This window comes from Notamacropus eugenii, chromosome 3 (genome assembly GCF_028372415.1).
Source record: "Notamacropus eugenii isolate mMacEug1 chromosome 3, mMacEug1.pri_v2, whole genome shotgun sequence".
Lineage (NCBI taxonomy): Eukaryota > Metazoa > Chordata > Mammalia > Diprotodontia > Macropodidae > Notamacropus > Notamacropus eugenii.
Genome location: NC_092874.1, coordinates 171,004,378 through 171,020,309, shown reverse-complemented (window position 1 = coordinate 171,020,309; position 15,932 = coordinate 171,004,378). Strand labels below are relative to the sequence as shown.

The following is a 15,932-nucleotide window of genomic DNA, read 5'->3' as shown; positions in this document are numbered from 1 at the left end:
AATATTAAGATAGGGGAGTGGGCATCAGATTAACTTTACTGTTGTATGAATCAAAGGGTTAAAATCACACACATACATACACACATCGAATTCAACAGCTTGGATGAGGTAGGTAGGAAGGCAGAAGTTAAGAAGAGAATAATTATGGGAAAAGAATAGTCCCAAGCAAAACAAATTTCTTGGTCTTTAAGGGAGCTTGAAAAGGTGGGGTGGGGGAAGCAAACAAGTAGGAGCTAAGAGTGTACTCACTAATTTAAGAATGACTGAGTAATATGAATGTAATGCAATAGTATTTCAGCAAAGGAAATTATGAAAGAGATTATTTCAGAGAATTTTGGGTAGTATGATCTGATAGGAGTGAGGTGAGCAGATCCAGAACAGTTTATAAGACATGGTTGCTGTTCAGTCATGTCCAACTCTTCGTGACACTTTGGAGATTTTCTTGGCAAAGATATTGGAGTGGTTTGCCATTTCCTTCTCCAATTTATTTTACAGTTGAGAAAACTGAAGTGAACAGAGTTAATTGGCATAAAGCTAGTAAATGTTGTAAAAAAAAAAAATTGAAAATCTAAGAATTCTACCCAGTTCAGTAACCAACTATGTCTACAGAGGATCAATGATGAAGAATGTTATCCATCTCAGAGAGGAGACAGACTTGAAGTGCAGGGGAACAAAAGATTTTTGAACTTGGACATGATGTGGATTTGTTTTGCTTGACTATTCTTGTTTTGATAACTGGATAATAGGGTGAGGCTGATGACTTTGAGCAACTTGCCTCACTTAAATCCAATTCACATGCAAATTAAGATATCACCTCTAGATGTCATTGGTCTTCTTGGAAAAACTAAGAGCTACTACAGTGGGATTGTTTTGTCTTTTTAATAGGGTGAGAGGGGAGGGATGGTTAGAAATAGTGGTGACAGAGAAAGTATTGAAACATTTTTTTAATGCATAGAAAAAAACAGAAAGTAGTTCAAAAGGAAACACAGATAAGCAGTTTTCAAAGTAATTGATTGAATTTATTATATACTCTTTTTTTAAAGCAAGTGGTAAAAAATGGAGGTTGTTTCATTATATAATCCACTTTTTGTGTTCTGCTACGTATATGGAAATGTTCTTTTTTGGTCTTTAAGTTAAAAAAATGAAATTTTTAAAAAGAAGTCATATTATTACTGTCATGGGAGAAGAGACCTGAACTTGTTTGGAGTAGAAAACTCCCTTTACCAATATTATCAACAACTATTCTGCAATTCAGTCTTAGAGAATTTCCTAAGAGACTGACCCAGACGCACAGAGTTAATAACATATCAAAAGCAGGACTTGAATCTAGGTCTTCCTGAATGCCAGGTTCACTATAGCACATTCCCCTGCTATTTTTATTATTATTAAACAATCTGATGTGACACAAGATTCAACTCCCAGCAATCTCAAGTTAAGAGGGTATGGGAAGGGACTTCGCAACTTGATGGATGTGTTTTATCTTGAGATACACTACATATTTTTAAAGGTATGCTAATATACTGGGGAGAGAAGAGAGGGATGTAGGAGCATATGAAAAGCCTTTAGAAGCCCTCTAATCTAAACCTCCCTCTAAGAAAAGCATCACTTATATGGTACTTTATAATGCTGTAGAAGTAGAGGAATCATTCAGTCTGTAAGCATTTATTAAGTACCTATGTGCCAAGCACAGAGTGAAATTCTGGGGTTTCAAAAAAAGGCAAAATTGTAGTCAATACGTATTTATGAAGCTTCTGCTATCTACCAGGCATTCTACTAAACCCTGGGGAGACAAAGAGAAGCAAAAGACACTCCCTGCTCTCATGGAGCTAAATGGGGGAAGCAGCCTGCATTTAAAGGATTGGAATTGGAAGGTTGTTGGCACACTTTTCCTTTTTCATGGAATAGTTTCATCAATAGACAATGGCTCTTTTACATCCCGAAGTCGGTCACTGTAAGCAGTAGCTCATTTGTTTTCTAGGCCTGAGAGTTGATCTTCCTTTCGGATGAGAGATGATGGGCCAGATGGGCTGAAGGAGCCTAGTTTGAGCTGTGTAGGTCATGGAGTAGAATGAAAATGAACATGCTAATTAACCTAAAAAGCTTTTCTTTGATTTCCTCCCATCCCCCTCCCCCAGACTCATCAACTTTACTCCTCACCAATGGGAATGAGTTCCTGTCTTAATGCCTTGGCACCTTAGCATTTTTCTGCCAAGATCCCAGGCATTAAAGCTCTTTCCATTGGAAAACCACATTTCCTTTCCTTAAATGCTTTTAGACATTTAGACAAGTTTTCATTCACTCATTTCATTACACCAACTCCTGTTCAGTTTTCTCTCCTGACTTCTTTCCTTCCCTATCTTTTTGTAGGAGACAGGGAAGGAAATCTTAATCAACCCCCCACAAAACAAATTAATGCCTCTATGAAATAAAAGCACTTTCCATTTAGTATTTTTAAAATTTGCTAAATGTATGTCTTTTATTATTCTTAGACACAAGAAAGAAGGAGTGGGAAGGCACTAAGTATCTTTGTGTATCCCATTAAACATAAAGACAACACACTTACATAATGATGAATGACCCAGAAAGAGCAAAGTAGGAGAGAAAGGGGCATAAAAGAGTACATGGGTGGTGGGGGGGTGGGGAGGGAATGGGGAGCTTGTAAGTCTAAAGTGTTTGCCTTAGGGCCTGTCCTCAGTTTCAGAGAATCAGACTCACATGATTGGAACTTGGCCTGATGTAGTAATGAAGCATTGATTACAGGGGGGGAAGAAGATGAAATGGCCTTTGATCATTCATTATTTTTATCTCCTAGCTGTGGAAGACAGAAAATTGTTCATAGGAATGGTTTCGAAGAAGTGTAATGAGAATGATATCAGGGTGATGTTTTCTCCATTTGGCCAGATAGAAGAATGTCGAATCCTCCGGGGACCTGATGGGTTGAGTCGAGGTGAGTGTGCTGTCTATAAAGTCTCTTTCCTTAAGTGCTAATTGGAACTCTGTGTCACAGTCAAGGTAGAGGCAGTCACTGAGTACAGCTAGAGGTTACCCTGTAATATGTCCCATGTGATGAAGTTATCCACCTGAACTTTTCACCGAAGCTGAAATTATCACCTTTTATTTCAAAAGTCAAGAAGGTCTCAGTGCCAACATATTAACTCATGTTATCACTCTGTTTGTTCAATGGAAAAGCTGTCATAGCACTCTAAGAAAACACATCCCTTTTTGATCCCAGATTGTAGTTTGTTTTCTTAGGCCTGGGGGAGCGAAGGTTCGGAAGCAAGGGATATTGGTTATTTGTGGTTTTCATTTTAGTCTCCTGATTTTTCTGCCTCTGCCAGAAAGAAATATTAAGATAATTACAGACTCTTTGATAGTGATACAGATCAGGAAAAACTTTGCTATTCACAGGAAACCTTATGTGGACTTGGATTCCTTGTCCTTTCTTGAACTATTTAGGGGAAAACATCCCAGGGTCCCAAGTATGGAAAGGCTTTTAACAGATGAAGAAATTATTTGAGTTCTGAACAAGGACTATTTTCTGGGATTATAGGCTCTAAGGCTTGTGCCAAAATATTTATGAAACCAAGCTTAACACTACTTTTATAAGAAACTATTCAGAATAGAGTAAAATATTGTTCTCTCCCCAATTATCTCCTCCTCTCCTTTCCTAACCCATTCATAAATTTGAGAAACGGTTAGGAGTGACAGCAGAAAACATTTTTAACACTAGGCCTTCTGTTTTCCAACTCAATCTTGGTGGTACTCAGATTCAACAAGTATTAGGTGCCTGTTATATATGTGCTAGGGAGTTCCATATACAAAGATAAAATAAGAAGTCTCTACCCTCAAGAAGCTTACAAGCTAGTAATTAGGAGAATGAGAACTGTATACAAGTAGTGATAATATAACTTAGAAAATGATTAGCTTCAGGGAGATGGACATGAAAAAACTTTTTACGGAGATGAAAACTACCTTCTCCACCCTGAGTGTGAGATCTCCATTCAACATGTAGGACACTTACAAGTGCATTCTCCCAGTTACTGACGTCTTCTTGCCCTTTACCTCTTTGGGGATGGGACCACTCCATGTCATGTAGTGATAGAGAGAGGTAAGCCACCAGTCACCAAACTGTAGTCTTTGAGGCTCTTTTCAGTTCATCTTCCAGTTCCAATTGTGTTTCAAGACACATGGCACAGAGTAGTCTGTTCTTCTGACAGTAAAGTATTGCAACGTCAGCTACCTACCACAATGCAAAATACAAAGTATAAAATCTTTCCACTTATATCCACCTACATAGCTCCAAAATGGAAGGAGATACCAAAAAAGAAAATGACAGGTGGCAGAACAGGCGAGCTTTGATATGCCTATATTTCTGAAGGTGATATTTTTTTTAAGGGAGAACAGGAGGCACAGACATCACAGTTTATGCATTCTCTTACAATTGAGATTCTTTTTGTCACTTACCATTCTCTAAAAAGCAGTTGTCTACAAGCAGTATGGAACATGGAATTAAGTGTGATCCCTGGCCTTTGGGCTTCCAATCTAAGGACAGATTTTGTCTAGGCAGTTGTGCCAGAATCAGATTGAATCCAAAGATCCCTTGCCAAAGATAAGTAATGGGAAACTGTAACATCCACCCTATACCATCTTAGAGCCAATCATTCAGACAATCTGTAGGGCATCACGATGATACATTCTTCAAGTCACAGCTGATCCGATTCCACTAAAGAAGGGTATATGCAGACCATATTGAACAAAGTAGAAAGTTGGTGAAAGACACTATGATTGAAAAATCAAAAAGGATGTAGTATATAGGGGAGAAACTTGGTGACATCACTGCCAATTAAACAGTGCCCACTGCTTTTCTCTGTCACACTTGGATTTCACTGTTATTTACTACTTTCTTTGATGGTAGTCTTAATAGAAGTGGCTGGGATACTTGGAACCCAAATTCAGCCACTGCCTCTATGTGTAACTGGAGCCTGTCACTAAAGCTTCCTGTGACTCAGTTTTCCTATCTGCAAAGTGCAGATATAACTACTTGTCCCTCTTCATAAGATGTGAGGATCTGTAAGTTAACAGTATATGAAAATACGACGCATGTACATAATAAAAGTACTAAATGCAAATCATAAAATACTAAATACATATGATTGCACACACGGTTTAATGGTGAGACTCTGAATATGCAGTTTGACTGAGTTATACTCTATACTCTATGACTGACCTGGGCAATTGGTGAAAATTTCTGTGCCTCCCATTTCCCATCCTACTGTTAAGAGAGGACAGTAAGGAATAGTATGCCATAACATTAGAACATGTTGCATTTAGAGCACCTTTTATTAGTAGTATTTCTCTTTTCAGAGAAGGTTTTAGGGCAGCCTAGACTCTCCTAGTAAAGGGGACATGGTGCTTAATAAGATAATTTGCTTAATTTTATCAGCCATTTATTTGATGAACCAGTACTTGACAACAAAAGCAGTTTATTTCTGAAAAAAGGAGTTCAGTGATCCATATTTTCCCCATAAAGCACTGTCCAAAAATGCAGAGCACCCTCCTACTCCTTTTTCAAAAGAATAGTCATTTGTGGTGAGCTGATGCTAATTTCCAATAGCAATAAATAAATCAATCAATTTCAAAACTCATTTATAATTATTTGTTCTAAAAATGTAAAGACAGAGGTATGGGTTTTTTTTTTTCAAATTTGTGGAGCCCAGTTTTTTTGTAATACAGGAGACTGCTCCTGAATTAGTATATTTGCTAAAAGAACAATTTTTGATGTCTCTGTTTCGCTTTTATTAAGGCATTACAGTTTTCAATCAAATTTTAATAAAGCATCTCCCATTAGTGGCACTGCAGACAAAAAGCTTTCAGCATTTCTGTTCCCAACTCATTGCTGGCTCAGCTATTTTAAAAAGAACACTTTTTTAAAAAATTAAGTAAAATAAAATGAAACCTGGGTCTACTTGAAGCATAGTTCTTATGTCAGAACTAGGGAGATAATTATTTAATGGAAAATTTTTTAAGCCTATTCATTTGACTATGGCAAAAAGGTTGGTTTAGCGATCTGGTTATTTTTTTCCCTATTTTTTGTCTGATTACAATGATAAGAAAAGAAGCCATATGTGCTCCTCGATCTTTCATTTACTCCTACATTCCTTTTCTACATTAGTATTCAGCTGAAATTATCACCAGTAATCTTTGCTTAGTAGTTCCGCTAGAATCAGCAAAGAGATCCCCAGGATAAAGTAATGTCTAAAATGTTTGGCCTAAAAATCCCTTTGACCTAACAGTCTCATTTGAGTATATGTGGAAGGGGTGGGAAAGGGGAGAGCCTATACATCCACACTTATGACTTCATTGGTATAAGGAACACCCAGTGAGGAAACAGTCTACCAATATAAATGAGCAATTCATTGACATCTTACAGTCTCTTAGAGAGTTACATGGGGCACTGAAGAAAATAAGTGACTTGCTTAGGTCACAGATAGAGTGTGGGCCTCAGGATAACAGAGAAATTCAGATCTTCCTGAGTTCACAGCTATCTCTGCACCCCCCACAACCATCTTTCAATAAGTAATTTCAACATGGGAGTTTAAGGAAGGCAGAGGCATTGCATCACAAGTCAATGAAGAAGAAGGTCTTATCACAGCTCATCATAGCCAGATCTTCCCTGTGCTATGGTTGTTTCCATAGTATTAGAACCATAGTATTACTGTCATAACTGTTTAAAAAAATCTACAACCTGAAACATACCAAAGTGGAAAATAACTGCTTTCATAGCTCTTAATGTGCTATCACGGAGAGAAGACAGGACCTAGAGAACCCCAAGTTCAGGATCTGCTATTTATACTACCTTTGTGACCTTGGGCACAAATTTCTCTTAACTTTTCTGAGCATCTGCTTCTTCATCTGTAAAATCAGAGGTCTGGACAAAAAATAGTTCTAGAGTGGGCAGAAAACCTTAGAAGTCTTCTAGCCCCACACCTGCATTTTACAGATGAAGAAACTGAGAGCCAAAGAGATGAATGAACTTGTTCAAGGTCATAAAAGGAGTAAGATCTCCAAATGCCCTTCCTGATCTAAATCCAATTAGATTCATTTAAGAAGTTTTTGTATTATTATTTTTTAATTTTGTCATATATTCATTTCTGTGATCATCATCCACAGAGCACGATATGAGGAATCTGTTTAACAAAAATACATCTTAAATATAATTCTTAGCCACAGGGAGCTTGAAGTCTTGGGGAGAATAAAAGAAAGTTTACGCCAAAGGATGAAATACACTGTCCAGAAGATATTAAATTGTGAAAAACAACAACAACAACAACACCTTATTTTTCACTAAGAAATCTGATGCTGAAAAGTACAACCAATGCTGTGATGGAAAACAAGCAGATTGGATACCATCAAAAACTCATCATAATAATTTAGTTTGATCAGGATTTTTACCTAATCTGTTCTTCAACAAATGCACTTCCAAGTCATTAAAATATACATTTACCCCCATTGTTTTTGCAAAGCCTTCTTTTATTCTTTTATTTTATTAGGAAACATGGTACAAGGACTGTTGGGACTGAAAGCACATTATAAAAAACCACATTCCTGAAGAATTCCTTAGATACTTGTATAGTAGAGGGAAATATGAAAGGATAAGAGCAATGTGTTAATAGGTAAAGAGTAATGAATTTGCAGTTATAGGACTGAGATGCAAAATCTGGCTTCTCTTATATACCACCTGTATGAATTTGAACACGTTGCTTAAGGTCTTTGGGCCTCAGTTTACTCATCTGTAAAATGAGTAGGTTGGACTTGAGATGACCTCAAGGGTCCCTTCCAGCTCTAAATTTATGTGTAGATATATAGATATGTATATGCTGTCTCTCTCTACATATATATATCTATACATATGTACATACATTCATACATACATCCCTGCCTTCATTAAGAAAATATGTTAAATGTCACATACCCATCCATTCTTAGCACTTCATTGTGAAATTACACTCAAAATTCTGGTTTGAGACTCAAAGTTTGGAAAGCTAATACATGTGTTCAATAGCATTAGCTCATCGTTGATTTTCTAGGATGACCAAATTGACATTTCTCCCATGTCCAGGTTCTACTGAAGATTACTGACTCTGTTGAAAATTACCCATTTGGGCATAATCTATAAGATCTCATGCATTTTAGCAGCTGACATCCATATCTTAGTTATGCAGATGCTATCCAGGAACTTGATCAGCTCTGGAACTCAGCAGTCATTTGAGATGCTTATTTAGATAACACAGATGACTATGTTAGGGTGATCCATAATCGCAGTACCAAGGGCATTAGAAATTTAACTGCCACCATTTTCATTAAATCTGGGACTAGCCAACACTTTCCCCTCTTTTCCCTGGGGATATCTAACTTAATTATGACTTTTAAGATTTTTTTCCTTTTTTTAATATAGAGGGAGTGGGGTTATTTTCATTCTATATCTTCTCCTTGCCCAAATGTCCAGATATTTGAAAACATAGATAGAATAATAATGTAGATGATAAACTGTTTTTTTAAGTCTTTAGGGATCATCAAAATTAAATCTAAGCTTCATTCCACATATTTTTGCCCAGCCTCTGAATTTGGTCCAGAACCTACATCCATTCTTAGATGTCTTCGAATCTTACACATGTCTATTCAAATCTTAAACTTCACACCACTGGTGATGTACCCCTACTTTGTAAGTGAAGAATTTAAAAATTTCTCTTCCACTCGACATTAACCTCACAACACCTGGCCACCGACAAAGATGTAATGAGAGTAGTCTGTCAAATCCAGACCTTTAGCTAAGTAGAAATACATAAACAGAAAGTCTTTCATGGGTGGAAATATTCTTCCCACTAGACCCACCATTTTTATGCATTGCTCTTCCAATATGAACTAATCATCCTGCTCTCACTCTTCATGTAAATAGCTGAAAGTTTACAGCCTTTATGCATGCTAGCCATGCCTTTAAAGGGTATGTATTTTTAATTATTTTAGTCAGGAGCAGGAATTCATCTAGTTCTCTGAAAAATTCTCTTGCAACCCAGAGAAAAGGCAAAACACCTGAGTTAAGATATCCTTTCAATTGAAATGACAAGTGTAATAGATGTGTTCCAAAATCTACTCTGTAACAGGGCTACGTGATTTCTTCAGATCCTGTCTGTAGGAAGAAATTACTTTGAGAAACCTTTCCCAGTCAATCATTTATCTGTTCTACTGGGTGAGAAGGCAACCTTGCTGAAATAAGTGAAATTCACCTCCTTTCATTCCTATTAGTGATCTCTGACATCTTGAAAAGTGGAGACAATAAATAATTGCCAAGTAAATTATAGGTTGACCACTTTTACAAATTCATTTTTGCAATTATGTATTTGAATATTTGCAGGTATGCATGTCCTTGCTGTTTTGCTACCCCTAGCCCCTCGCCCCAAATGCTGCATCATTATTTGGGTCCTTAAACATCCCCCGCAACCTAGTTCCTTCTTAATATTTGTCAGTAATCAGAGACATATAGGGCCACCATGCTCAAGAACTAAAGATTTGCCTAATAGAATCAGAGCTATTGCTCCATCACAGCAAGTCGGACTCTGCCTTCTCCCAGATCTGATTTTGTAGAGGGCGGTGATAAACTTGGCATAACTTTTGCTGAAACCCATTGGGGGAGTGTCCTTGGGGAAAGTAGTCATCAGCCTACACTATGGAGTCAGGAGTTTTTGTGATCCCATGCGGATGAAATCCTTGAGATCTTGTGTTCACTCACCTTAATTTTTTTTTTTTTTATTGTTGGGGCTCTATTTTTTTAAGGGTGAAAAGAAAATCCAGCCATCTTACTCTGATGACCTGCTGTTGCAGAGAAATTACACAGGTTAACAAGCCACAGAACTAAGAAACGTTTGGCTCTGGAGTTATTTAACTTAATCCTTGAGAATGGCATAGAGAGAGAAATTGTACAACATGAGGTCCCACTTCATAAATGACACAGTAATTTTCCCTCCTAAGTAATTGAACACAGAGCACGCTGTACAGTACTTGACAGAAACCCTAGAGGAAACTATTTCTCTGTCATTCCACCACTGCCAATAATAATAATTTTTTTAAAAGGTTAAAAAGTCTTTGAATTTGTCAGGTTACTTTGGGGCTTGGGGTGGGAGCTGGGGTGAGAATTTTATAATTGAAGACATCAGCTGAGCTTTTAATTGCAATTTTCATAGAGAAAGGGGTGCTGATTTGAGTTTATAGAGGCACAATTTTATCATTCTGTGGCAAACGCTTTTCTATTAAAATCTGCTAAACTGCAACATCTTTCTCCCTTAGTTACTTAAAGCAGTTGAGCTGGTTTGGAATTGTGGTAAATGCATAAACTGTGCCTTATTGATTTTTGTTGACATTTCACATGCTTTTTTAAAAAATACATTCTTAACCTCTATTTGGCAACTGTCAGCATGGCACATGTTTCTGGATAATAACAGCAAATGAAGTGAATGAAACAATTTTCTTGACAATTAAAAAAAAGCAGTATTATTCAAGGCACTGTATGATTTCTAATATGTCTCCATTAGATTGTTCTCTTTTCCCTCCAATGAAGTCACAAGATAAGAAATGGAAGAATGAAAGCCCCCTGGTGTTATTTCCTCTGTTACTAATATCAGTAATAAACAAAATGTTTTTGAAGAGAGATTGCTTTAAGAGTGATGGTAAATTCAGTCCTCTTAATTTTAGTGCATAGCTTTAATATGAAATCTAGCAGAAATGCCATGTTCTCTTATTTCCCGCATTACACACATTGGCTAGACTGTCTTATTAAAAAAAAACTTGTAAATTACGTTTCCTGGTGGAAATGTATCTCCTTAACACCAACTGCAGCCAATGTAGCTCTATACAATATGTATAAATAATAAGCCTCATCAACTGTTACGATGTCTGAGAAATATAGGAAGCTACAAACACAAGCACTATCGATAAGCCAAGCTTAATTCAAGCTTTACAGGACTAGCTTAACGGGGAGATAAATATATAGAAAGAGCTGGATATTTTCCTATCCCTTATCTGTGTCAATCTATATATGCATATGTGTATATAGATACATGAAATGAGTTTCCTCTTGCGTAGTGGGATGACTCATATTAAAAGTGACGATACAACAGGCTACAAAAATGCATTGACTTTTCATGACTTTGCGGTGATGGATCTTACTGTTGTTTGATTAAAATGTTAATACAGTCTTGACTTGATAATCTCACCAGATACACACAAAGCAAAAGAAAAAAAAGAGAGAGAAGGCATGTTTGATTCCTCACAAATTGATTTGCATAAACCAAACACTCTGCTGGTGGTTGGGGTGTCGAATGCTTTATTTTGCTCATTGGCCACAGGGGCAACACTATTGTATTTGTGGATGCCAGAGTTTAGCTTTCATGCATTAACTCCAAAATGACAATATGCTTCAGTCCTCTCTGTGTTTAGCTCTGCCTCATTTGGAATCTTTTAAGTAGCAATAATAATAATGTTTTGAGGAAATTGAGTGGAACACTAAATTATTCTCTGATACCTAAGTTCAAACTGTGCAAGGCTAAAGAAGCTTAAAATCAATGCACTTTTAAAGTCATTAGAGATCATAAATGAATTAAGTCTGTGTTGCTTTAGCTAAGCTTTTAGTGTGCTGTGGTATTATTACAAAATCAGCCTGAATCTGCATTAATTTCACAGTCTTTTTCTCTGAGAAGCCCAAGGGTGCATGATGAATAAAATGTAAATTTCAGAAGGCAGTGTTTTTATTAGTTAAAAGGGCAATGAGCCGTGCAGGGGGAACGTTGACCTGCATGGTGGCCAATGCTGGTACAAGTAGCAATAAAGCGAATAGCTTCGGCGCTAGGGACTCCGGCTATCCTACAGCAGAGCTAGGGGAAAATAGTCTGCAACAGACACGAGAAGTTCAAGGCATCACTAGAGCATATGTTATTTCTCAGGTCAGGATTCTGATGCATTTCATAGGATCATAAATTTTGAAAGTCACAAAGATTTCTTTCCAAAAAGTCCTTATGAATTTTAACATTTCACGCTGTTGAATATTCTCACAGTCATAATGCCAGTTATTCCTAGGAGAAATGGATAGTTACTAAACATTTTATACAGAGGTCTTTTTCCTGCTTATGCTTAAATAGCCTCATTATACATATATATGACAATATTTTTTCCTTTTTTTTTTTAATTCCTCTGATCTTGCAGAGAAATTTACCCCTGGCGTTTAAGCTCTTCAAACTTTGTTTGCTAATTTGCCCTTGGTGCGAGAATTGTATTTATTGTTGCTTAAGAAGCAACAATAAAATTTGAAATGCAAAGCCCTGGGATGCGGTTGCCCTAAGTGAAAAGATGATCTGCCAGGGAGAAAATGTAAAATACCAACTTTTCCTCTTAGAAAATGCAAAATAAACCTTGCTCCTTTCAAACCCTGTGGCTAAAAAGGATCCAGCTCTTCCCATGTAAAAATAAACTAATAAATCAATCTTCCAGCTTCGGTCAGATTAGCAAGTCAGCACTGTGAGTAAGAAATAAAATCAGCCTAAAACAAAACTGAGAAGTTGTTTATTTTTATGTACTACTGAGAACAGTGTCGTCTTGTGGCAGTTCTCGTAGACTGTGTTGGTTTAACAAGCGTCCAACCCTTTTGTCTTGTTGTTTTTTGTCTTTCCTGCTCCCTGTCCCCTTGTTTCCCACAGGCTGTGCGTTTGTCACATTTTCTACAAGGGCAATGGCACAGAATGCAATCAAAGCCATGCATCAGTCTCAGACCATGGAGGTACTGTATCATCTGCCCTTTCTTTGTTTTCTTTGTGCAAATGATTGGGAATGGTAAAGCAATTCTCTCCTGTGTGGATCTTTCACATGACAATCACAGATTTCAACTTTCATCAACTCTCTCTCTCTCTCTCTCTCTCTCTCTCTCTCTCTCTCTCTCTCTTCTCTCTGATTTTTTTTCTCTAATGAGTTGAAATGTATTTAATAAGAGGCTTCCATTTAATTCCACTTCTAATAAATATTTAGGCTTTTTGTTTCAGTGGCACAAGTCTGACAAATGAAACCATATCTGACTTAACCAATGGAGTGCCATTCTTTACCAAAAAGACCCAATTGATCCTGGAAGGGTTTGTAGGAAGTAAAAAATGAAACCCCACATTGGTTTGCCCTATATTAAAATCCCATGATATCTTATGTGGGATCAAAAGATACTGAATTCCCCCGATTAAGCAGAGTTAACTTGTGCACAAGTCCTTAAGCATAGAATTTGGGGGGGGGGAAATGAACATTTCTTCTACATTACTTATCTCATTAAAATGTTAATTCTATCACATGCCACTGAAAGGTTTGACTTGTCTTTTCCCCAGAAAATGATAAAGGCTTGCACAAGCATTCTTTAACATCCCCCTCCTATCTTTCAACAACTGACTTTTCAGTGATGAATAGTGCGAAGAATTAAATTTTACTCCCTTAATGAGAGACAGTGGCTTTAGGAAAAGAGAAATTTACTGGTGTGCTTGGTTTTCTTTTTTAATCCCACCAAGTATTGACAGAGGGCTGTGCACTTTTAGCCTATGATTTGGGTCGTGGCCTTTCAGAGCTTTGCACAAAAGCATCCCAAGAGTGATATGCCTTTACTGATTCTGTATTGTCAAATAGAATCATTTGAGAGTGCATGTTCTACTGTATTATGTTTACTGTATCTTTGTGTATGGATGATCTTTTCAAAGGTGGCATTGTGGTGTTCTGTGCAGCTATGTTTTTTTAATATATATATTTTTAAAAGAAGATCTTTTCAGTTTCCTTAGCGTGGGGAAAAAACAGTTAATTGGTCTGAGTTTGGGGTTCATTTTCTTTTGTTCTGAGGAGGTTGAATGGGAGGTATGAGGGAGGGGGTTGGGGATTTTGTTTGTTCTTGCAATGCTGGGTCTCCCAAAGCATGCTGGGAACCAAGTGATCATCATGCGTCACATCTTTCGGGCAATTTTATAATAAGTGAAAAGGTGGGTGGAAAATTGGAAAAGAAGTATGCATGATGTTGTCACTAACTGTCTCCTGTACTTTTCTGAGTAACAACATTAGCATTGCAAAAGCTATTATTGTCTTTTTCAAATATTCCACTTAACTTTGAAATTCCTACCATATCTTATATAATCTATGTGTTTTCCTTCCAGTGCAATGCATTTTTAAAGACATCCCCTCCCCTTCCTAAAAGCAGTCTTGCAAGAGAGTCAGCCATGATAGGAAATAATGAATAGCAGTATCTGAAATATCTAGAAATCAAGGTAGCCACAATATGTACACATCTCTAAGAGGATATAGTGTCAGTCTTTTTCAATCCATATTTTTATAATGAAATGGAGGCCAGTCTTATTTTCTGCTAGATTTTACTTTGGACCAAAACAAAAAATGTCATTGATGAAAATGTTTATACACGTATTATTTTCCATGTTTTTATTTTTTTTAAGAAAAATAAAGGTAAGATGATGGCCTTTGCTCAAATTGGCCTCACCTTAAAGAATTTCTCAATTGAAAAAAAGAGCTTTCTTCTCCCTGAAAGTAATAGGAAGGTTAAAAAAAAAAACCAGCCCCACCCTTTACTACCTTCACTTTTAATTAGTGCAGAAAGTGATAGGCTGTAGAGAATGAGATCAAGTGAACTTTCTAAGGCTCCTTATAAATGAAGACAATCAAGGTTATACAAAAGGGGAGACTGGGAACCAGCAGCAAGGCTAAGTAGACTTTCCATCTAAAAAAGAATACATGGGTTGTAGAGAAGGGATAGGGTGAGGAAACAAGCATTGTTTATAGTGACATTCAGCCCTTTTGTTAGTAAGATCCACCTTATCAAATAAGGTTGAATTTTGATGGTTAATATTCAACCTTATAGGGAGCTTTAAACAAAGGGGTCCTTTAAACCCTGTAGCTTATTTTTTTTCAGTTCCAAAAATCAACTTTTAAAATGGAAAATCATGTATTACAAAATCAGGTTTCAGTTAGGCAACCAAAGTAATTTTTTTAATTTCATTATTTTCCGTAGTTTGCCATGCATCATTGACTAAGATATGTTTTCAAAGTGAGATCTGAACTCACAGTGATGAGGACATTAATGCTTAAAAAGAACGAGTCCTTGGAAATAATTAATTTCTGTATTATGTGTTCTACCTCCCTTTCCCCCCTTCTTCCCTCCCTCTTTGTTTAAGCAAGTCATTTTAAAAGCCACAGTCACTGGTCTAATTTTTTGCTTATATGTCAGTTTTTAGCATTTAAAAAAGGAAAACAACCTCAAACTTACCGTTAGAAGGAGATGCTACAATTTGTTGTGGAACAAATCTGACAGAGCAATAACATCCCTATTCCCATACAAAACCACTTTGCTGTATAATTTCCATGTTCAGAATCTTTTGAAAGTGATGAAGTGGTGAAATATGAAGGAGATGACAAAAAATGAGTTATAGATTAAAAAATGGTGGCGATATTGTTTTTATGTAATTTACTGACATTCAGCATTCTTAACTGGGATTCAGGATTCCTGGGCTGAGTGATGATTTGCTAGAAAGAGAGCATTGCAAGAGCCACCTCATTTTTCTTACATTTTCCTCAAATTCCTTTTCTTTGAAAGAGAAATGAGTACCCCATGTGTGCTAACCACAGTATCAAGCTGTAAACCGGTATCCACCCGAGGTGGTCTGAGAAGTGAATGTAAGTTTGTTTTCTGAGAATGAAAGAGACTTATCCTCTAGGAAGAGGGGAAAGCTCATTTTTTAAAATTTTGAGGAGAGAGAGATGTTACCCAAAAAATTGCTTTACTTGATGGTTTGGATGGAATTTCTCCCTTTTACTTTAAGCAAAACACAAAATATCTTATTGTGATGGAATGTGCAGGCTAA

General features: G+C 36.8%; 1 protein-coding gene across 47 annotated transcripts in view; it reads left to right on the top strand.

The window, feature by feature from the left end:
- Positions 1-15,932, top strand: part of CELF2 (CUGBP Elav-like family member 2) — a 620,126-nt gene that overhangs the window by 532,528 nt on the left and 71,666 nt on the right. For all 47 annotated transcript variants that reach the window (XM_072653373.1, XM_072653356.1, XM_072653346.1 and 44 more), the window contains 2 exons: positions 2,813-2,947; positions 12,744-12,823. In XM_072653373.1, the coding sequence (XP_072509474.1) occupies positions 2,813-2,947; positions 12,744-12,823 (215 nt within the window). The remainder of the gene's footprint in view (positions 1-2,812; positions 2,948-12,743; positions 12,824-15,932) is intronic.